Below are 22876 nucleotides of genomic sequence, written 5' to 3'. Positions count from 1 at the left end.
GATGTTTTGTGCTGCAACGGGTTGTGTCCCTGCCTCTGAGCTAGCAGCTCCAAGTTCAAGTCCCACGCCAGGACTTGATGGCCAAGAAAGGTACGTTCATAACCCGGCCAAACAGGTTGAGTGGATCAACCTGAAAAACCTTCCAACACACCAATGGCTGGCGGCAAGAGTGGGAGAGACTCCTGGTCAGCCATGCTTGATGTGGAGGGGCGCCCCTCAAGGTATAAACCCCTAGCAACAGACTAGCCACTTGTTTTAGGAATTACTAGATACGGAAATAGACAAAGGTTTGTCTTAGTGCACCAATACCTGAGGAAGAGATTTGAAATTGCACAGGCAGTGTATTAGGTTTCACAGCTGAATTGATGAGGTAAGCATTGCCTGATAGTCTTTTTTCACCTTTCTGTATGCTTAGAAGTAACCATTCAATGAAATTGTTTTCATATTGCTGGCGGCTTTTGATTCCGTGATACCAGTGCGCACTTGTTGAATTCGGTATACAAGGTGGATCTTTGGGATTATCAACATCGGCCCTTTTCAACTGTTTCCTGACTGTTTTCTCTCGTGGTGGGCCTAGGGCCTATGGGGACGGAGGGCACAGCATGACGGTAAGCTTATCAGGTTTCGGTGCAGTTCTGGCTGTTGGGACTTGGTCAGAGTTAGCTTGGGAGTTATGAGAACAAAATCTGTGCAGTAGTTACACTGTCCTGTGTATTGTGTATATAGTTCTTCTTAGTTCAATAAACCTCTGTTGTGTTTCAACACAGGCTCGTCGATCGCCTCACAACATAACACCAAGATTATCAGAAATTTTCTGTAAATGTTGAAGGCGGCTCCTTGAAAACTCTTGGCCATTTGTTGAACATTGCACAGGTTTGAGTTTGGTGTCTGGTCATGGAGCAGTGAGCCATGGAGAAACAGAAGAGAAGCAAAATTGCGCAAAAGAAACACGAACGGGAAAGTAAGAAAGGTTGGAAGAATCAGGAAAGGTGAAGAGCTGAAAGGAGAAAATCGGAAAAAACTGAGAGAACAATGATTAACAGTACGAAATAGGTACAATAATCCACCCGTGTTATATGATAATCTTGGATTTTGTTTCTGTACTTATGAGCAAGAATCACAGAAAGCTTTCATAGATTTAATAGATTTCACAGTGCAGAAGGAGGCCATTCGGCCCATCAAGTCTGCACCAGCTCTTGGAAAGAGCACCCTACCCAAGCCCACACTTCCGCCCTATCCCCATAACCCACTAACTCCACCCAACACTAAGGGAAATTTTGGACACTAAGGGCAATTTATCATGGCCAATCCATCTAAGCTGCTCATCTTTGGACTATGGGAGGAAACCAGAGCACCCGGAGGAAACCCACGCACACACGGGGAGAACGTGCAGACTCCGCACAGACAGTAATCCAAGCCGGGAATCGAACCTGGGACCCTGGAGCTGTGAAGAAATTGTGCTAACCACTATGCTACCATGCTGCCCGTTAGTTTACAATTTTCTTCTTGGTTTGTTCACACTGTACACAGAGGACCAATGTCCAACTTCTTAATGCCTCAGTTGGTATGAGCACCAGAGGGTGTGAAATTCCACCATGTGGACCAGAGGAGTCCCAGATTCAGTCTGTGCTAAGTTCATTGAATTCAAACAGGACAACAGGTTAAATACCCTAATTCGTCTAGGCCCGAGACCAGGAGCGGTGGGATGAAGATCAATCTTCATTCTGGTCCCAATAGCCACCTGAATAATCTTGCTGAAAGTGCACTTACATGGACACTGGGTGAGGAATGGAATGTATTTGGTTTTGATGCATCCATAACTGAATTAACTCTTGATTTAGTCATGAGGATTTTGTACTTGACTAAGGAGGATGGTTTATGCTTTGCCATTAAATGGCATCATGTGGCAGAACCTTCAAGAGAGAAGGGAAGGGAGACTTTTGGAAAAGATATTAAAACCTACGGTTTTCTGAAGTCTATTCATGATTTGGGCACTGCCATTCCAATACAACTTCACATCCAGCATAAATTTAATGGCATATCAAACACTATCTTATGAAGAGAATGGAAAGTTCTGGCGTGCACATGAGCACTCTGTCACAGCATCACTATTTTATAGACAGAGTCTTGTGAATAGGTGCTTTTAATGTTCTCCTGGCCAGGATTCCTAGCTTTCACTTCCCATACACCAGTGTTCATCCAAACTTCACCAACAATATTCTTTTGGCTCCTTGGTCTGGGCGTGTGATTCTCGCTTTGGGTGCTTCAGTGAAGGAGCTTGCGAGAGATCCCGGTTTCAAGTCCCGATGAGCCCTTTAATGTTGTCTCAATTGGCCATTTGTTCATTATGGGCGGCACGGTAGCACTGTGGTTAGCATTGTTGCTTCACAGCTCCAGGGTCCTAGGTTCGATTCCTGGCTTGGGTCACTGTCTGTGCGGTGTCTGCACCTTCTCCCAGTGTCTTGCGTGGGTTTCCTCCGGGTGCTCCAGTTTCCTCCCCCAAATCCTGAAAGATGTGCTAGTTAGGTGAATTGGACATCCTGAATTCTCCCTCAATGTATCCGAACAGGCGCCTGAGTGTGGCGACTACGGGATTTTCACAGTAATTTCATTGCAGTGTTAATGTAAGCCAGCTTGCGACAATAAAAATTATTATTATTATATCCTAAATCGTCTGACAGGGAATGCTACGGACTAAAAAAGCAAATACTGCAGATGCTAGAAATCTGAAATATCAACAGGAAATGCTGGAAATACTCAGCAGGTAAGGCGAAGAATGAGAGGGTTAATAGTCTGGGCTTTTTGCCCATTTGAAAATAAAATAGTGATTTGTCATAAGTCTTGCCTCACCAAATCTTTAGTTGGCCTACTTTCAAAGATATCAAAGAAGTATGCATGCAAAAGGTACAATTATTTGCTCAAGGTTGCAAAAATTACTGTTTTTACACCGCTCATCTATACTGTTACACAAGCAGATAATGCGAGGCAACTTCCAGAAGAGTAAGCTGCGTATACCATTTACGTGAATAACTGATACTACTGATGCCAGGAAGATGCTGATGGCACACTAGTATCTGTAACTTTGGCCAGGAGTTTTCGAATGGCATGGTTCCCCTTCCCACCATCTGAAGAGTTTGCGCTGATGCTTCCGATAATCCCCGGACCTCAGCCACTTAACTCTCAAACAGGTGCTCATTGGCTTCAGTTAAGGCGCTCCACCACCCTCACTCAGGAGGATGTCCCGCATCAGAGAGCTGCAACCAATCTGATTGGTTAGCAGTTCTCTAATCCCTGCAACGCCAAAGGTTATTCTGTCCCATAAGAAATAACAGGACCTTGACTGCAAGCAGTCAGCTTAAATCCCAGGAGTCCAGGACCAGGTATATTTTGGTGGTCTCAGGCTGGGGAAAGGAAGTGAGGCCCAGGGAAGGTGGGCAGAGAGGGTTGAGGTGGCAGTTGAGAGGGCAGGGGTTGGGGGGAGAAGCCCCTACAGGGTTCAGGCCTTTTTTGGGTTGGGTGGGGTAGGGTGGAGGAGGGGCTTCCCAATATTAAACAGAGGCTGCTGTTGGAGCCCCCCCTTCCCACCTGAGGTCTGAACAGGGTTAATATTCATGCTGCCACCTTGATGCTGAACCCCTCCTGCCAATCTGGGAATTGACGGGGTGGGGGCGTGGTCAGTTAGTTCAGTTGGCTCATGGCTGGATTGTGATGCAGAGAGATGCCAACAGCTTGGTTCAATTCCAGTACCGGCTGAGGTTATTCATGAAGGCCTCACCTTCTCAACCTTGCCCCTCTCCCGAGGTGTGGTGGGTGACCCTCAGGTTAAACTGAGGCAAGGGCGGCTGGGCCTTGCCTGTCTCAGTGTAGAACTGTGGAGATGCTGGGCAGGAACATACTGGGAATGCCATCTAAAAACTTTTACACTCACTCCGTGCCTACAAACTTGCTGGTGGGGGAATGTGGAATTCTGCCCCATAAGAAATAACTACTTTATTCATGGGTGATTTTTGACTGTCAGAATTTTGTTTGGACTGTTGGCTGTTAATTTATTACTTTGTTAGGTTGCATATATGAAGTTCAAATCATTTGAGATTCACTGCCTAATTCTGCAGTCAGGAGCATGTAAAATCTGTGCTATTTGTCACATTCCCTTTATGTGTATTCTAGTGCAATGAGATTTAGAACAACCTTACCTGTCCTGGAAAGAGTATAAATCGGATGGTATGAAAATGAAAAAAAAATGAAAATCGCTTATTGTCACGAGGAGGCTTCAATGAAGTTACTGTGAAAAGCCCCTAGTCACCACATTCTGGCGCCTGTCCGGGGAGGCTGGTACGGGAATCGAACCGTGCTGCTGGCCTGCTTGGTCTGCTTTAAAAACCAGCGATTTAGCCCAGTGAGCTAAACCAGCCCCTATTTGAGAAATGTCAGCAGTCATAACTCAAGGATATAAAATGAGGCGTTATAGAACCATTTTTGCTTTGATTCGTGGACACAATGGGATTTCAACAGCAAGTTCATCTTTGAAAGGTTCTAGGTATACATGATATCCACAAGAAATATCTGAATTGGCTTCTGGAGCCAATCAAATGGCAGAATGTTGTTTGTTAGAATCATTTGCTTAGGAGAAATTGAAAGACTTGGCCTAAGATGTATAAATGATTAAATAGTCTTGAATTAAAATGAATTGTCCTTAGAGAAAATAATTTGTTCTAAATAATGCTACAATACAGAACAAAGAGAAAAGAACAACAAACAATACAGCACAGGAAAAGGCCCTTCAGCCCTCCAAGCCTGTACCGGTCATGATATCATCCTTGGCCAAAACCTTAATACTGTATTGTCTATATTTTGTTCACTGGATGCAGGCAAAACAATGCAGGACTGTACGTTCAAATGTAATTCAAATGGCCAAGAGCCTGATCAAAGAGATAGATTTTAAATAAACTGATGTCCTGAGGTCAAGAAAGGTTCTGTCATCCATTATTGTATGCTTTTTTTTTAAAGTGATTCATTTCACCCTGTGCTAAAGGTAATAGTCAGACAGAAATATGTCTGGATTGTTGTCAAAAGGAAATAGAAGTTACCTCGAGAACACAATACCGGGCGGTATCGCAGAAATCACGGACTCCAATTTCTGTTCCCATATACCATCCATTGAACGGAGCGGCTGGAAACTCGAGGCCTCCGATATCAAGAAGCATGTTTGCAACAGCTGGCAAGCAATACCACTTCAGGTTCATGTCTTTAAACCATTCAAACCTAAAGGAATTTCCAACGGTTACAGAAAGGCAAACACCAAAAGGTTCAAGACTCCATTTTTATTTTAACTGCTGTATTATGATTCCAGGTTTTTATTTGAATAAATGTTCCCCCTCTTACAATTATCAATCCTTTTCTTCACCCACATTCTGGCTGCCCGGACCAAGGAACAGGAATGTAGCTGGCTCTCAGACAGGTTATGAATTGCACTTGTAGCTAGAAACACAGGACCACCAGACACTATTGGCTCTACCTATCACTTGCCCCTTCCACTTGCTGGGAGATGCAGCGACCAGAGCCACATTTTATGTCCAGTTTCATGTGGGCGACTGCAACCTATTTCGGTTCCCACCCAGTAACAGCAAGTCTAATGGCTAAAATGTGGGCAAAAAAAAAATCACTGCAGCTAAATGAACAAATCTGGCTACTTTTTGAATATGAAATGGAGTGAAAACAATATTCCTGGCGAACAAACTGCATCAAACTGAAATTAATTGTACCGCACATCAAAAATGTTCATTTGGAGGGCAGCACGGTGGCGCAGTGGGTCAGCCCTGCTGCCTCACAGCGCCAAGGTCCCAGGTTCAATCCCGGCTCTGGGTCACTGTCTGTCTGGAGTTTGCACATTCTACCTGCGTTTGCTTGGATCTCGCCACCACAACCCAAAGATGTGCAGGCTAGGTGGATTGGCCACGCTAAATTGCCCCTTAAATGGAAAAAATTAATTGGGTACTCTAAATTTATTTTTTAAAATCTTCATTTGGAGAGTTTACCAACGACTATTTTAACCCCATGTCTCATAATGAAAACTAAAACAATATCTGAATTGTAAATGATCAAATGTTCTCAACAAAACCGTACGTACTTCGGGTGTTTGAAAGGTACTTCCAGGATTAGTTCTGGGGGCATCTCAAATAGTTCAGGGTCATTTCCATTGGCTTGAAGCAAAAGTGGGAGGATGTCAAAGCGGCCTTTAGGTCCTTTCCAACCTTGTTGCATACAAACCTGCATCAACCAGAATTTGCAAAGAAAATATAACATTCAGACAAGCAATATGGAAACGTCCATAAATAAAATTGAATGCTGTAGGTTGAAGCAAGCAGTTATTTGATATACCTGACCTCAGTTAGCGGCACAGAGGCAGGATCTCCAATGACTGAGCCGTCAGGTTGTCTGTACCCAGCATATCTGATCAACTGGTTATTCCAGATTCTGTAATCATGCTTGCCATCTGTCCGTTGTGGAAATATGGTGATAGCAGACCTGAAAAACCATCACGGTTGACTGATGTTACACTGACATCCATTGACATTCATTGAGATTAAACTTTTTTCGAAAATAACTTCTCGCCTCTTAATTAAATCTTGACTTTCATTGGAATGAAGTTAGGACGGCGACTTGTTTTGAAATAGTGCCCTTAACATAATAAAACATCCCAAGCTGCTTCACCGAGACATTATGAGACAGTATATGACATCGAGCCACAGAAGGCGATGTGAGGGCAAATGGTCAAAAGCATTGTCACAGAGATAGGCTTCAAGCATGTTTTAAAGATGCAAGGTTAAAGAGAGAATGGGGAGGTTTGTGGAGAGAATGCCAGAGCTTAGGGTCCAGGCAACTGGAGGCACAGCCCCCAAAGTTTGGAGAAATTAAAATTGAACATGCCCGAGAGGTCAGGATTATAGGAGCACAGGTATCTTGGAGAGTTGTGGAGCTGGAGGAGATTACAGAGAATGGGGGGCAGGTGTAAGACTTACAGAGATTCAAAAACAAGGATGAGAGTTTTTAAAATGCAGACATTATTTAACTGGGAGACAATATAGGCCAATGGGTACATGGAATTTGGAGCAAAATAGGACAGAGGCAGCAAAGATGTGAATGACCTCATGCTTGCTGAGTGAAGAATGTGGGATACTGGTCAGGAGTGCGTTTGAACAGTCAAATCCAGTGGTACAGTTGCCATGGAAAAGGGTTACAGCAGTCAATGAGCTGAGACAGTGGCAGAATCGGGCAATGTTAATGAGGTGGAAAAAGTGCTAGCTTAGACTCGTGGCTGGAGGATGTCTTCAGGGATAAATATGAAACCAAGGTGTGAACAGTTTGGTTCAGCCTCAGCCAATTAATTGGCAGGGAGAGGGATGGAGCTAATGGCTAGGGAATGGATTGCGGCGTAAGGAGAAAGACAAAGGGCAGCATTTCCTGTTCATGTTTGAATCAAGTCTTTAATGAGGTCAGGAGCTGAGTGACCCTGGCAGAATCCAACTGAGCATCAACGAGAAGGTTATTACTCAGTAAGTGCCGCTTGATAGCACTGTTGATGACCCTTCCATCACTTTGCTGATGAGCAAGCATAGACTGATGGGGCAGTAATTGGCCGAGTTGGATTTGTTCTGCTTTTTGTGTACATACCTGGGCAATTTTCCACATTGCCGGGTATATGTGAGTGATGTGGCTTTCAGTACAATTGCCGGTATATCATCAGGGCCCATAACCGTTGCAGTATCCAGTGCCTTCAGCCTTTTCTTGATATCACATGAAGTGAATCAAATTGGTTGAGAGCTGACATCTGTGATGCTGGGGACCTCCAGAGGAGGCCGAGATGGATCATCTGTTCGGCATTTCTGATGAAGATTGTTGCAAATGCTTTTGCCTTAGCTTTTGCACTGATGTACTGTGCTCCCTCATCATTGATAATGGGGCTATTTGTGGAGACTCCTCCTCCAGTGAGTTGTTTGCCCACCACCATTTATGGCTGGATGTATCAGGACTGCAGAGCTTAGGATGTGTTGGTTGTAGAATTGCCTAGTTCTGTCTGTCACTTGCTGCTTATCCTGTTTAACATGCAAGTAGTCCTGTGCTGTAGTTTCACCAAATTGACACCTCGTTGTTAGCCATGTCTGGTTTTGCTCCTGGCATGTCCCCCTGCATTCTTCATTGGACTAGGGTTGATCCCCTGGCTTGGTGGTAATGGTAGAGTGGGGTATATGCTGAGCCATGAGGTTGAAGACTATGGTTGAATACAATTCTGCTGCTGCTGATTACCCACAGTGCCTCATGGATGCCCAGTCTTGAGTTGCTAGGACTGTTCTGAATCTGTCCCATTTGGCACAATGGTAGTGACACCCAACATGATGGAGACTATCCTCAATGTGAAGACTAGACTTTGTCTCCACAAGGACTGTGTGGTGGTCACTCCCAATGATACAGTCTTGGACAGATGTATCTGTGGCAGGCAAGGTGATGATGATGGTGTCAAGTACGTTTTTCCCTTTTGTTGGTTCTCTCACCTCTTGCCACACACCCAGTCTATGTCCTTTAGGACCCAGCCAGCTTGGTCAATAGCAGTGCTACTGAACCAGTCTTGGTGAAGGACATTGAAGTCTCCACCCAGAGTACATTCTGTGCCCTTGGCACCCTCAGCTCTTTCTCCATGTGGTGTTTGATGCACTATCAATTACGACGAGACAAGAGTAGAATGTAATGGAGGCTTTATTGCACAGAGATGTGTGACCTCCTACAGCAGCTGGAGAAATGGCTGCTGTTCGGAGAGCACAGACATATATACTCCGCCTACTGGGTGGAGCCAGCAGGCAGGGATCTACCCCCGTACCTGTAGTACAGGAGCCTTACCGTAATACCAGTATATACAATATAATACAACAGTGGTGACTACCACAGTGTTCAACCTGGAAGACTACTTACTCATCAGCTGAGGGGGGACCGTCTATGGTAATCAGCATGAGAATTCCTTACCCATGTTTACCCATGATGCCATCATATTTTGTTGGGTCCATATTCAATGTTGAGGACTCCCAGGGTAATGCCCTCCTAACTGTATACAACTCTGCTGGATCTGTCCTTGCAGTGGGACAAGACTACTCAGGTATGGTGATGGTGGTGTCTGAGTCATGGGGTGGGATTTTCCCTTCTGGGGACTAAGTCCTCACGCCCACTGGAAAACAGGCGAGAATCACTCCGGACTCTTACCTCGAAGGTCCGGGGTGATTCTCCATTTTCCAGGTGGCTAGTAGAGCCCCGGCGGGCGTCCCGCAACTCTGGCTTCCGGCGGGTCCGTGTTAGCCAGACCGCATGGCCGCGCATGCGCGCAGAAGCCCCAAGCAGGTCCGCGTATGCGTACAGCGGCCCACCTTGGTGTTACATGGTGGAGCCACACAGTAGGCCCGCACTGGTAAAGGTAGGACCCTCCCAGATCGCAATGGCTGGCCGGTCGCTGGCCCCCGATCGCAGGTCTGCCCACTGTTGAGGCCGCCCCCGGAGTCAGATACTCCCCACCAGGACCGCCACCATGGCCGCAGGTCCCAGCTCCCGCTGGTTGGTACCATTTGTAAACCATGCCGGCGGGCGTTCGACCGGTCGACTGCGGAGAATTGCTGCGGGGGCATGTTCCAATGGCCCCCGACCGGTGCCGTGTCGACTGCGCGCGCAGGACTGGCAGGTCTGTGGAGAATCGCTATTCTCCGCCCCCATGCCGGGCGCGATTCCAGCTGGGAGGGTCAGAGAATCCTGTCCATTATCTGTAAGGTATGATTCCATGAGTATGACTATGTCAGACTCGGTTTGTCGTTGTCACTTCCAGTGCCTAGGTAGATCTCTGGTGGTCCGTCCAGTTTTATTCCGTTTTGTTTTCTTTGTAGTGATTTGGTACAACTGTGTGGCTTGCTCAGCCATTTCAGAGGGAATTTAAGAGTCAACCACAATGCCTTAGAACTGGAGCTTTTTAAAATTAATTTATGGATGTGGGCGTCGCTGTTGGGTCAACATTTATTACCCAGCCCTAGTTGCCCTTCAGAAGACGGTAGTAGATTGCCTTTTTGAACTGCTGCAGTCTTGAGGTGTTGGTGCACCCACTGTGCTGTTAAGGAGGGAGTTTCAGGATGTTGCCCCAGTGACAGTGAAAGAATGCGATATATTTCCATGTCAGGGTGGTGAGTGACTTGGGGGGGAACTTCCAGGTGGTGGGGTTCCCAGGTATTTGCTGCTCTTGTCCTTCTAGATGGTAGTGGTCATGGGTTTGGGAGGAGCTGTCTAAGGACCTTGGTGAGTTACCGCAGTGAATCTTGTAGATTGTGCACACGGCTGCCACTGTTCGTCAGTGGTGGGGTGTTTGAATGTTTGTGGAAGGGGAAGCAATCAATCGGACTGCTTTGTCCTGGATGGTGTCAAGCTTCTTGACTGTTGTTGGAGTTGCACTAATCAAGGCAAGTGGAGAATATTCCATTACATGCCTGACTTGTGCTTTGTGGATGGTGAACAGGCTTTGGGGGGGATCAGGAGGTGAGTCTCGAGCCATAGGATTCCTAGCACTTGACCTGCCTGGTAACCACAGTAGTAATATGGTTAGTCCAGTTCGGTTTCTGATCTATGGTAACCAGGATGTTGATTGTAAGGGATTCAGCGATGGTAATGCCATTGGATTCCAAGAGGCGGTGGTTAGATCCTTTCTTGTAGGAGATGAGCATCGCCTGGCACTTGTGTAGCGCAAATGTAACTTACTACTTGTCAGCCTAAGCGTGGATATTGTCCAGGTCTTGCTGCATTTGTGCATGAACTGTTTCATTATCTGTGGAGTTGCAAATGATGCTGAACATTGTGCAGTCATCCACAAACGGCCCCACTTCTGACCTTATGATGGAAGGGAGGCATTGATGAAGCAGCTGAAGATGGTTGGGCCTGGGACACTACACTGAGGAACTCCTGCAATGATGTCCTGGTGCTTAGATGATTGACCTACAACCACCACAGCCATTTTCCTTTGTGCCAGGTATGACTCCAACCAGCGGAGAGTTCTTCCCCTGATTCCCATTGACCCCAGTTTAGCTAGGGCTCGTTGATGCCATACTTGGTCAAATGCTGCCTTGATGTCAAAGGCAGTCACTCGCACCTCACCTCTGGCATGTGGTCACATGTAGGCCAGACTAGGTAAGCACGGCAGGTTTCCTTTATGAACCAGATGGGTTTTACGACAATAGTCATCACAAGACTTTTAATTACAGATGTTTTATTGCATTTAAATTTCACCATCTGCCATGGTGGGATTCGAATCAGGGTGCCCAGAACCTTAACCTAGGTGTTGGGATTACCATTTGAGCAACTTTACCACTGCCCCAGCCACCTCCTCCGCCAGAAAACATTCCACGGGGCCGAATGGCTTTGTGCTTCCCAATACTTAACTGAGGAAATTTCTGTTCATCCTACTGAATGCTAGATAAGGAATCTCACAATTTAGTGGCATTGGGGCAGCCAAAAGTGATGGTAGTGAGGTAGAATGGTATGCGTACAGATGGAAGCTGATATGTTTTCTGATGGTGTTCGAGGGATAAGGTGTAGATGAGAAATAGGAGGGGCCCAAATAGGTCCTTGCATGGTAACAGTGCTGGAATGAGAAAAGAAGCCATGGCAGGTGATTCCCTGACAGTGGCCTTGCAGATAAGAATGGAACCATCTGAGTGCTGTCGCACCCAAACTAATGATGATGGAGAGGCATTGGAGGAGGACAAAGGCTGCAGACAGGTTATGATGAATGAGGAAGGATAGTTTACCATTGTTGAGTCACAGAGGATGCAATTTCTAACTGCGCAAGGTGGAAACCTGGTTGAAGGGACAAAGAGGCGCACAAATTGAGGATGTGACATGTTCAAGGACTTTGGAGAGGAAAGGGAAAGAGAACCGTTAACAATGACCAGCTAAGATAGGAACCAGGAAGGGAAATATTATTATTTAACTAAAAACAAGAAAAGTTTTAAAGATCATGGACGGGATTCTCTGTTTCAGAAACTAAGGGCTGGATTCCCCGATTTTGATGTTATGTCCGGAGGAAGTATTTAGTTTCATGATGAAAAAGTTGGTGCTGCCCCCGCATTGATGCTCCGCCAGTGGGAGTCTAGCAGCCACGCCACATAAAACTCCCACGTTTCCTGACATAAGTGGCCCGTGAATTGCCAGGTCCATGGACACGCATCTGCACGGTGGCGACCTGCTGCTGCTGCGCCGTACAACAGGCACAGGCCCCGCGAGGAGCCGGCGTGCCAGATAAGGCAACCCTGTTACCCCCTTGCCACTCCCCCACCAGCCCCCACCGAGGCCCCCCCCGGCCAGCGGAACGGCTTCCCTCCCCGACTGTGCCGGCGCTGGACACAGTCCTCAGCCACCGTGCAAGGTAGATGAAAAATCAGAGCACACGTGTCCCGCGGTATTGGGAAGTCAGCCCATCGGGGGCGGAGCATCGGGGGAAGGCCTTCAGGTGATGTGCTCAAGGCACCCCAACCCCCGCCAACGGCATGCGTTGTACTCCCTGACGATGCCGTTTTGGAGGCGGAGGAGCATCAGAAAACAGGCGGTGCCCCGATTTTGGCGTCAAAAGGGATTCTCCGCCCGATCGCTGATTACGATATCGGCATCAGGCAATGGAGAATCCCGCCCTAAGTGTTGACGCCAGGATCGAATTGGTGGACTTCTACGACAGCAGAATTGGTGCCGCTCCCGGACAAATTCATCAACCTGTGTCGGATTTGCCGGAGTCAGGATTGACAGTCAAGAGGCTGACAAGCTGCAGTTGCATATTAGCACTCCACTCCCCATACACACTCATCCCAGCCAACAAGATGGCAGCACAAGGAGCGGCACCCCAAAAGATTCAAGACACTCCTAGACCTCGTGAGGGACAGGCGGGCTACTCTGTACCCCGGGATGGGAAGGACGTTGCCAGCTGCCACTGTACGCCGGGCCTGGGCGCAGGTGGTAGAGGTTGTGAGCACTGAGGGCTCCACCGTCACGACCAGGCAGCAATGACGGAAAAAAACTGGACAACCTGCTCAGGGTGGCTACTGTGAGCAGGTAGCGCTGTGTCCCTGGCAACAACCCCGTCCCACACACCTGTAAGCACACACCCCCGGCCCAGGCGGCGACCGAACCCCCACCTCGCCAGCAGCCATCCTGGCCGCCATAGTCAGGTAGCCTGGCCACGAAGGCCACCAGCTACCCATTGGAATGGGCCCAGTCACAGCAGGTCATGGCTGTGGGCGTTGCCAGCACTGCCCAGGTGCTGGCTAACGTGGCACAGAACCAGAAGACGGTGGCACAGTCACAGGGTGAAATGGCGCAGTCCCAGAGGGAGGTAGTCCACTCCCTGTGCTCCATGGCCTGGTTGTGATGGGAATGGGCCTCCAGGACTGGTAGTGCCAGGTGTCGGGGGGGGGGCTCAGGGGTTCGCATCGCTTGCACCCCCATCTCATGGAGCAACCTGGGGGCTATCGGGCACCCCGAGGGAAGAGGAGGCGAGTGCCCATGTTGGTGACCCTCAGAGAGGAGCTGCCGGTACACCACAGCACCTCGATCACCCCCCCCCCCCCCCCCCCCCCACACTCCCCTGTCCCTGGCGCATGCCGATTGACAGTGGAACAGGGCTTCACCACACCACCTGGGACACCCGAGCAGCAGCTGGGCACATCCAGGCCCCATCGCCCCAGAGGACTGCCGGTGTCAGCACACCAACGGGACGCAGTGGGCAGTGCACAGCAAGATGACTGCCTTGCAGGCTGCAGCAATGGCGGTCTGTGGATCTGTGCTTGGGCGTCCCAGTTCCATGGGGGGGGATCACGTCAACCCCATGGCCCATCCCCTGGTCACACACCATCAGCCCACACCCCTGCCCTCCCCGGGCCTGGCAGATGTCCCCTCGCCCCTCCCCAGGCAGTCCTGCCACGATTGAGCCTCTGCATGTCTTGCCTCCTCTCTGTCCCTCATCAGGCACAGTGCCTGGTTCCCGATTTTTGAAACCAAAAGTGAAACACGGTGTTGGTAATTCCTCTCGGCGGAGGCAGAGCTTCGCGGAGGCCCTGGAGAATACCGGGTCAGGCTCACTAAGGGTATGCGAACACCGTTTACTGTACGTATGGTATAGAGTGCATGGACACTGATGTTGCGGCACTGGAGCATGGCATTCTGGCGAGTGCCGGCCCCGGCCATGATATTGGCTTCACGATCGATTTTCTGCTGACTTGCCTTTCCCAATTTCGGAGTAGGCCAACGGAGAATCCCGCCCCTTGTTCCCGATCAATGTATTTAATGAAAGGTTATGAGGAAATTTGATTGAGATGTTCAAAATCATGAGGGGAGCTGGACAGAATAGACAGAAAGAAACTGTTCCCATTCATAGAAGGATCAAGAGCGGGAGGGCACACATTTAAAGTGATTTACGAAAGAAGTAAATGTGAGGTGATTAAGAAACGCTTTCACACAACGAGTGGTTGAAGTCTGGAATGCACTGCCTGGAAGTGTGGTGGAGGCAGGCTCAATTGAGACATTCAAGAGGGCATTAGATGATGATGATAGAAACCATGAGCTGTGGAAAAGGTCCTCCTTCTGCACTGTAGCAATTCTATGATTCTGTGACTAATTTTCAACCTATGCATGGATCAGCAGGTAAAGCTGATGAATAAAATGATCTCCCATGGCACTAACCTGAGATTCCCCTTGTTGGTTGCATATTTGATGTGATTACAAATATAGCTGAACATTCCTTGAGCAGTGGTACAGTCACGTGCATCAAAAACCTGCAAACAATACAGCAAAATTAAAAAACCTGTAAAGAGGCAATCGATCAGATGATATTATTTTATTTTTAACTTTTGTGCTCTATTATTTCATAATTTGCCTTCTTTCTTCTATAATAATATTCAGTCCTCCTGCACCAACATAATAGCACATAGTACTATAAAAACACACAGCTGTAGGATTTTTCTGTACCATAGTTAGAATAGAACAGTACAGCACAGAACAGGCCCTTCGGCCCTCAATGTTGTGCCGAGCCATGATCACCCTACTCAAACCCACGTATCCACCCTATACCCATAACCCAACAACCCCCCCCCCTTAACCTTACTTTTTTATTAGGATACTACGGGCAATTTAGCATGGCCAATCCACCTAACCCGAACATCTTTGGACTGTGGGAGGAAACCGGAGCACCCGGAGGAAACCCACGCACACAGGGGGAGGACGTGCAGACTCCACACAGACAGTGACCCAGCCGGGAATCGAACCTGGGACCCTGGAGCTGTGAAGCATTTATGCTAACCACCATGCTACCCTGCTGCCCATTCGCCCATGCTGCATTCGCAAGGGAAAGGTTATTGGCACCAGAGTTACCTATTCCCACATGTTGAATAGACTTCTGAAATAATGTCAATCAGGTTATGAGCATTTGTTCGAGAAAGGTAGATGAATGCCTTGAGTAAGGCCACCAACCTGAGCCGTTAAAGAATTCTGCATAAAAATCTTTCTCTTTCAGATGCTGGTCATTCTCCTGCACATTGTGTTTTCTTTTTAAGTTAAAATTATTAACACATGCCCTCAACAACTCCACAGGATCATATTGTTTTAGTTTTCTTCTTGGTCATTGAGTTTTATTTATCAACTGGTAAAAACGTGACAGGGTAGAGGTTGGCATCGGGTGATAGTGTAAACAGGAGCAAGCCGCATACCTCTTTGATGGAAAAGATAGCGATAAAAATTAAAAACGAGCTGCCAATTCAGCATCATCCATTATACACCAGGGTAACATAGTGGGAATATCCCTGGACTCGGAATCCAGAGGCCCAGCTAATTTTCTGGGGACATTGGTTCAAATCACAATTTGGCAGCTGGCAAAATTTAAATTCAATCAACCAACTCTGGAACTGAATGTTAGTCTCAGTAATGGTGCCATGAATCCAGCATCAGTTGTCTTAAAATCCATTTGCTTCATGAAAGGAAACCTGCCATCCATACCTGGCCTGGCCTGCATGTGACTCCAAATCTGGTGGACTCTTCACTGCCCTCTGAAATGGCCCAGCAATTAAGCTTGCGGGCAATTGGGATGGGCAGCAAAGGCTGGCAATGCCAATGACATCCATGTCGACATCCCATGAAAGATTTTTTAAAAAATACACTGTTGAAAGTAACCACGTGAAATTGATCAACCGGATTTTTAATTTTAAAACGCTAAAAAGAAAATCCTAAAATATTTCTGGGTAAGCTGTGCTTGATTTAGATGTGAGAATTGGTGCTACAGTCTCATACACCTGTTTGTTGTGAAGTTTACCACCGTTATTTTCATAACGTATGTACAAACTGTGTATATCAGTGAGTAATGGGCACTGACCTCATGTATATTTACAATTGTGTGTTTGACAATTACATGCCTTCTGAAGATTGCAAAATAAATGGTCATTCTTTTTGTACCACATTCGCCTTCTCTCTGTTCCTTAGACCTGCCTGTGCCATACACCTCCATTTGTGATGAATTAGAAAATGCCAATAACTACATATGCATACAACCCCTGGAAAATACCTGTAACTTAGACCACTGGATCCTCCCAACACAGCGGGCAGCATTTCTCCAGGCGTGCTTGGCCCCATAAATTAACTCGGTGTCTTTAAGCTGGTAAGTGCCCGTTGTTTCAATTTCCTTCGTCATTTCCTCAATCCTCTGAAGGTGGGCCTTGGACCCAAGTCTATAATTCAAAGCAAAGAGCTTTATGCTTGTAATAAATTGCACTGTTAGATCCAGACAGAGCGACCACAAGGATGCGATGATGAAAGCGACAAACGTTTCAATTACATGATCAACTATGATATACAACTCCACTCCCCGAAGGGTCTCCTGCCCCGACCCACATCCAGGTCAGGGTTTCTATGTCTAGTAGGTTTCTTTTGTCAAGGGAAAGCCCGCCCTTTTAATGGGGAAGCCCGTATTCATCCGAGGTCACGGGGAACCTGACAGTCCACATCCGTGACTCTCGTGAAGGGTACAACAGGTACCAACATAATTGAGTGTTTAGTTGGGCGACAAAAGTTTTGCATTTCTGTGTGCTTACCGAGACAATCGGGAGGATCAATGAGGTTTGCATAAAATAATGTCTTGAGTCAAAGAGGTTAACAAGGTCAGACAACCAAATACACAGAAGGCTGCATCAAAGTGGAACAAAGATATAATCAAAATAAATGCAAATACTGCAGACGCTGGAATCTGAAACAAAAACAGGAAATGCTTGACAATCTCAGCAGGTCTGACAGCAGCTGTAAGGAGAGATTGGAGCTAATGTTTTGAGACTGGATAACTCTTTGTCAAAGCTGCAAACATATAATTGGCCAAACACTCAGAAGCCAGAGAGGCCAGTTGATACCTAGCAGGCTGAAGCTGACAAGCCATTTTTCAGCTAATAGCCTCTAAGTCTTAGAGCCAAGGCTGTGCAGAAAACCTTCGGAAAGGCAGTTTAAATATATGGACCAGGACAAGAAGTTTCCCAGACTTGATTATCATCCCTGCATTGTGTGGTAATCATAAGCTTGTTTTAACTTATAGATTTATTTAATTTTGATGTTGTTTGGGGAAACAGGAAAGTCTTAAGGAGTTCAGGAATCGCAGATAAATTTTGGAACAAGGGGAACATTCATCATAACCTGTGTTTGTGTTTAGTAATTCACATACCTTAATTGTCGTAGAGTAGTCCTGTTTGTGTGTATGTGTCTTTTCTTTACTTTAATAAATAGTCATGATTAATTGTTACACAATGACTGGGCTCCTTATTCTCATTGGGGTTTCATGTGTCCCCTCACTTCAAAACAAAACTATACACCCCCACAAATGGATGTTCCAATTTGGGATACCCTCGCAAATAACATCAGCATGCTTTGTGACCGATCCTTACCTCTTTAGTGACCTATGTTTTTGGTAAGTAGAGTTCCTTCCCTTTTGAGGTAGAAACTGGTTCTGAATCAGGTTACATTCTTATTTGAGCACTGCCAACGGGTACTTTGTCACTTTACCCATTAACAGCTCTGCCCAGTTTACCCGTGGACAGCCAACTAATGAGCTGCCCATTGTATACAAACTCATGACCTCTCAAAAGAATCTTGCTCAATCAAATTATTGAAATTTGAATCAGCCAAGGTCATTTTAAATATGAGAAACGGAGAGTTTAAAATATTTTAAACAATAAATAATTTTAAAAGCTGGAAATTAAATAATTGCCTTCTGATGGATGTATAGTACTGGTTAATAAATTCTGTTGCCAATGGAAGTAGCTTCTCATCTTTTGGCGCTTCATGTTGTTTTCTTACTAGATGATTTGGAAACATAACTGATCCAATGCAAATCTGCTTGGCGCATCCACCTTCCTGTAAGCACAAAACATGTTGATCGTTTTCCAGAATTGTAACGCACTTCTTTGCATTAGAAAAAAGATGATACATACGGACATTTGAAGTCGGAGCAGGCGTAGGCCACCCAGCCCTTCGAGCCTACTCTGCCATTCAATAAGATTATGTCTGATCTGTTTGCGTTGAGCTGCAGATTACCATATCCCTGCTAACCTTTAATTCCCTTGCCTAATAAAATCTATCTAACTTTGCCTTAAAAATATTAAGTGACCCCGCCTCCAATGCCTTCTGAAGTAGAGAGTTCCAAAATCACTCTGAGAGAAGAAAATTCTCCTCATCTCTGCTCTATAAGGCCGACACCTAATTTTAAACCAGTGCCCCATTGTTCTGGATTCATCCATGTGACGACAGGGAGATGTTGGGAAATTGGATCGAAGATGCAGTGGGCAATTTAGGGGTTCACAGCACGGGTGTAAAGCTGCTAGCACTGAGACAGAGGTATATGCCCACACCTGGCCTGAGTTACATTGTCCCATTCAGACTTAAACTCGTTAATTGGAGTCCCATTCAGACTTAAATTTGTTAATGGGAATAAACAGGATACCAGGGTGATTCACCCAAGATCCATTGTCCTCTGGGACACTCTGACCTGACCAGCCACTAGCCCTTACAGAGTCTGATGGCTTCTTTTGTCTGTAAATTGGAGGTTAGTTGCATATTCATAGAATGGCCCTGTTCTTTTGCGTATCAGAGAATAGAATCATAGAATTTACAGTTCAGAAGGAGGCCATTCGGCCCATCAAGTCTGCACAGCCCTTACAAAGACCATCCTACTCAAGCCCAAGTATCTACCCTATCCCAGTAACCCAGTAACACCCACTTAACATTTTGTTTTTGGACTCTAAGGCCAATTTAGCATGGCCAATCCACCTAACCCGCACATCGTTGGACTGTGGGAGGAAACTGAAGCACCCGGAGAAAACCCATGCAGACATGGGGAGAACCTGCAGACTCCGCAGTGACCCAGCCAGGAATCAAACCTGGGACCTTGGAGCTGTGAAGCAACTGTGCTAACCACTATGCTACCGTGCTGCCCACTATGCTACCGTGTAAAAGGGAGCAGATAATCAAAAGTCCAGATTGCGATAATGAGTTCAAGTTGAGACATGCCTGGATGGAACCATCTATTTTTGTTGTAATAAAGTTTTCTTTGTAAAAGTAACGAAGCCCCCTATTTCGCATGAATCACTTGTGGAGTGAATCGATCTTTCTGCATAATTGGTTCTGGTCCAGTATCTTAGCCATTGTTGGGATCTAGTCTGTTGTCCATAACACCCACAAGACGGAACATCATTTCCACATCTACCTTGTCCATACCATTCAAGATCTCATGTACTTCAATCAGGCCACCCCTCACTCTTATAAAATCGAATGGAAACAAGCCCAGCCTTTCCAAGACAATCTTCATATCGTCATAAGACAATCTGCTCATTCTAGGTAGCAATCTAATAAACCTCCTTCTCCAACACATTGGCATACTTCCTTAAATAAGGCAACCAAAACTGCTTGAGGGTTGCCACCAAAGGCTACTGTTTGTAGATCTGAAAAGCTAAGCTTTACCCTTTCAGAGGTCAGATGCAATGTATCGGTTAAAACATTGCCTGTTTCCCAGTTCTTTATCTTAATATAACGGGGGCTTTTGGATGGGCTGTTATTTGACAAACTTTTCACAGGTGACACTCCTCCAGATGGGATTATCTGAAATAAATGAAAAATTTGTTGAAATCAATACATGTAAATGCAAAGTTACCAAATATCATGACATTAAAAAGGAGTCTGGGTTTGACCCAGTTCTGAAAGGTACAAAACTAATGTGCAGAGTGGACAGGGAAAGTGGACATCTCATTGTTTGCTCCAAAAACCATTCAGATTCAAATTGAATCCAATTCATGGTCTCCACAAGAGAGACATGCAAACTCCAAGCTGACAAGAAAAGGCACTGCATCTCACCTTTGGCGTGATATGACGCTTAACCTTAGCCGAAAGACCAGACGACAGATCTATGATTTAGCAAGACTATTTAGGGTAGTTTCAGACTAGATGAGGTTTTTCTGAAATTAGCATTTACAGTGACCCCCATCGTGCACCATTAAGGAGACAGTTGGTGGATAAAGAAAATTAGAGGTATGAAAATAAAGACAAACAAGTACACTGCAAACAAGAAAAAATACATTTTGATTTCTCAAGAAACCCTTTATCCTGAAAACATTCTGGCAGACAAGCAGGTTGACAGATAATTTAGATGCAAATAATAGAATCATAGCATTTACAGTGCAGAAAGCAGCCATTCAGCCCATCGAGTCTGCACCGGTCCTTGGAAAGAGCACCCCACTTAAGCTCACGCCTCCACCCTATCCCCGTAACGCCACATACCTTTTGGGCACCAAGGGCAATTTAGCACGGCCAATCCACCTAACCAGCACATCTTTGGACTGTGGGAGGAAACCGGAGCACCCGGAGGAAACCCACACAGACATGGGGCGAAAGTGCAAACTCCACACATACAGCCACCCGAGGCCGGAATTGAACCCGAGACCCTGGAGTTGTGAGGCAGCAGTGCTGGCCACTGTGCCACCCTGAAGCTGTAGCTGCATTTATTATGTTCCGCAGGTATTCAGAACTGGGATAACTAGCTGAAAATGAAAGCCTTAAATTTCTGAATATAATTCTCTTTAAAGCAGGGACAATGAGAAATATTTTACATTGAAGCTGATTTAAAATTTTGAATTTGTATCATTTTTGCTAACAATTCGTGATGTTGCGAGACAAAAACAAAGTGAAAAAAAATGGTCAATTTGAAGAGATTGATTACACTAACATTCAGAATAAGGGTACTTTCCTTGGGTGTGCACTGAAGGAACAGATGGAAAAACACATGCTACTGTGTAGCATTGCCAAAAGCTTCTTTTCATATTTTGTCCAGCGCAAATACAACTTAATGTGCATAAAGCCTCTTGCACATCCTGATTTTTATTGCTCTACAATTAGGCAGTTGTGCCTGGAATTTCATCTTGAAATCTTTCTGCCTGTCTTCCTCTCTCTCTTCCAATTAAACCTATCACTTTGACCAAGCTGGTCACCTGTCCTAATATATTTTTATGTGGCTTGGGATCACATTTGTCTGATAATGTTCTTGTGAAGTATCTTGGCATGTTTCCCATTTGATGCTGCAAGTCTAGCTGAATCTCAGGAATAATTGTGGCGTAATAGCGTGGTGGGCACCAATCTCTTGCGGATCAGATCATTTCAGGTTTTAAAGGGAACCTCACGAGCATTGGGATAGCAAACCATTGAGCAGTCAATCAAAACAATCCTCCAACTTCTCATTCAGGCTTCAGTTTAACAATCCCTTGGCAAAGAGGCTGTGAGGCGGCAAGAATGGCAAACTGGCCTGTGGAGGCATGAGACTCGTACCCCATGTCATTTTCCCAGTGGCAGGCTGGCCACCCACACATAGACCAATTGAGCCACTTAGCTTGCTAATTAAGGACCTTTTCCTGTCTCCAAGAGAATTTTGCCCATGTCGGGTTCCCACTGCCATATGAGGGGATCGTCCAGTGAAACATGGGTGGCTGGTATGGAGGTGACCGCCTTTCTGGATACTCCGCGGAGAACCCTGTGATTACCGTGCTCTGTGATTACTATGTCCCCCAGCTTGCAAGGTTTGCCTGTCTGGACCAGCAACCCTACTCCTCTTCAAGGGTGCCTCAACCATTTCCCATCCTCTCGTCCAGCTGCAGTCTCAGCAAAGCCACCATTAGCTGCAAGGATGCTGAGCTGCCAGTCCTCTGCCAACAGCTCTTGTAGATGGGTTGCTTGACCATCAGCAGGATTTTGCCTCTGTGTCCTGGTGCCTATTGAAGCAGGGTCAACTCCCACTTTCCGAGCCAGTGGGAGGACTTCAGATCCATGACAATTTTACAGCTTAACATTTTCTCCCATCTCTTGAAGATTGAATTATGGTTGAATGAAGGCTGGCCATGCTCTACTATTTCAGCCAAATGCCTACTTTTATATTTTATGTGTGTGGGCGGGATTTTCCACCCTTCCCACCTGTGGGATCATCTGGCCCTGGTGAAGGCAAGCCACTCCCCCACCCCACGGCAGGATTGGCGAGCCAAACCAAACAACTTTGTCATCAATGGGACAGAAGGATCCCACCGGCAGCCAATGGTGAGTCACTTTTGCCTCTGGAAAACACTGCACAGGGTGGGCAGAAATTCCCACCCACTGTGAGCCTGCAGCCGGGATTTTCCAATACTGCCAAAGGTCAATGAATCCAGCCATAACCTCATGAGATGTACAACCATTCAACTATCAGTCATTGGTTAGTGAGCAGATGGGGCTCTGGCAGATCATTCTCCCCATCTCTAGCTCATGGATACCAAAAAGA

At 46.3% G+C, this 22876-nt stretch overlaps 1 protein-coding gene across 7 annotated transcripts in view; it reads right to left on the bottom strand.

The window, feature by feature from the left end:
* Positions 1-22876, bottom strand: part of nos1 (nitric oxide synthase 1 (neuronal)) — a 190913-nt gene that overhangs the window by 64480 nt on the left and 103557 nt on the right. For all 7 annotated transcript variants that reach the window (XM_038791167.1, XM_038791176.1, XM_038791160.1 and 4 more), the window contains exons 4-10: positions 20044-20181; positions 18296-18441; positions 16613-16775; positions 14743-14834; positions 6384-6525; positions 6128-6267; positions 5088-5262 (exon numbers count right to left, since the gene is read on the bottom strand). In XM_038791167.1, the coding sequence (XP_038647095.1) occupies positions 5088-5262; positions 6128-6267; positions 6384-6525; positions 14743-14834; positions 16613-16775; positions 18296-18441; positions 20044-20181 (996 nt within the window). The remainder of the gene's footprint in view (positions 1-5087; positions 5263-6127; positions 6268-6383; positions 6526-14742; positions 14835-16612; positions 16776-18295; positions 18442-20043; positions 20182-22876) is intronic.

The sequence above is a fragment of the Scyliorhinus canicula genome, chromosome 1, assembly GCF_902713615.1.
Source record: "Scyliorhinus canicula chromosome 1, sScyCan1.1, whole genome shotgun sequence".
In the NCBI taxonomy this organism is placed as follows: Eukaryota; Metazoa; Chordata; class Chondrichthyes; order Carcharhiniformes; family Scyliorhinidae; genus Scyliorhinus; species Scyliorhinus canicula.
The sequence above is the reverse complement of the archived record's forward strand: the minus strand, read 5'-3'. Positions and strand labels throughout refer to the sequence as shown.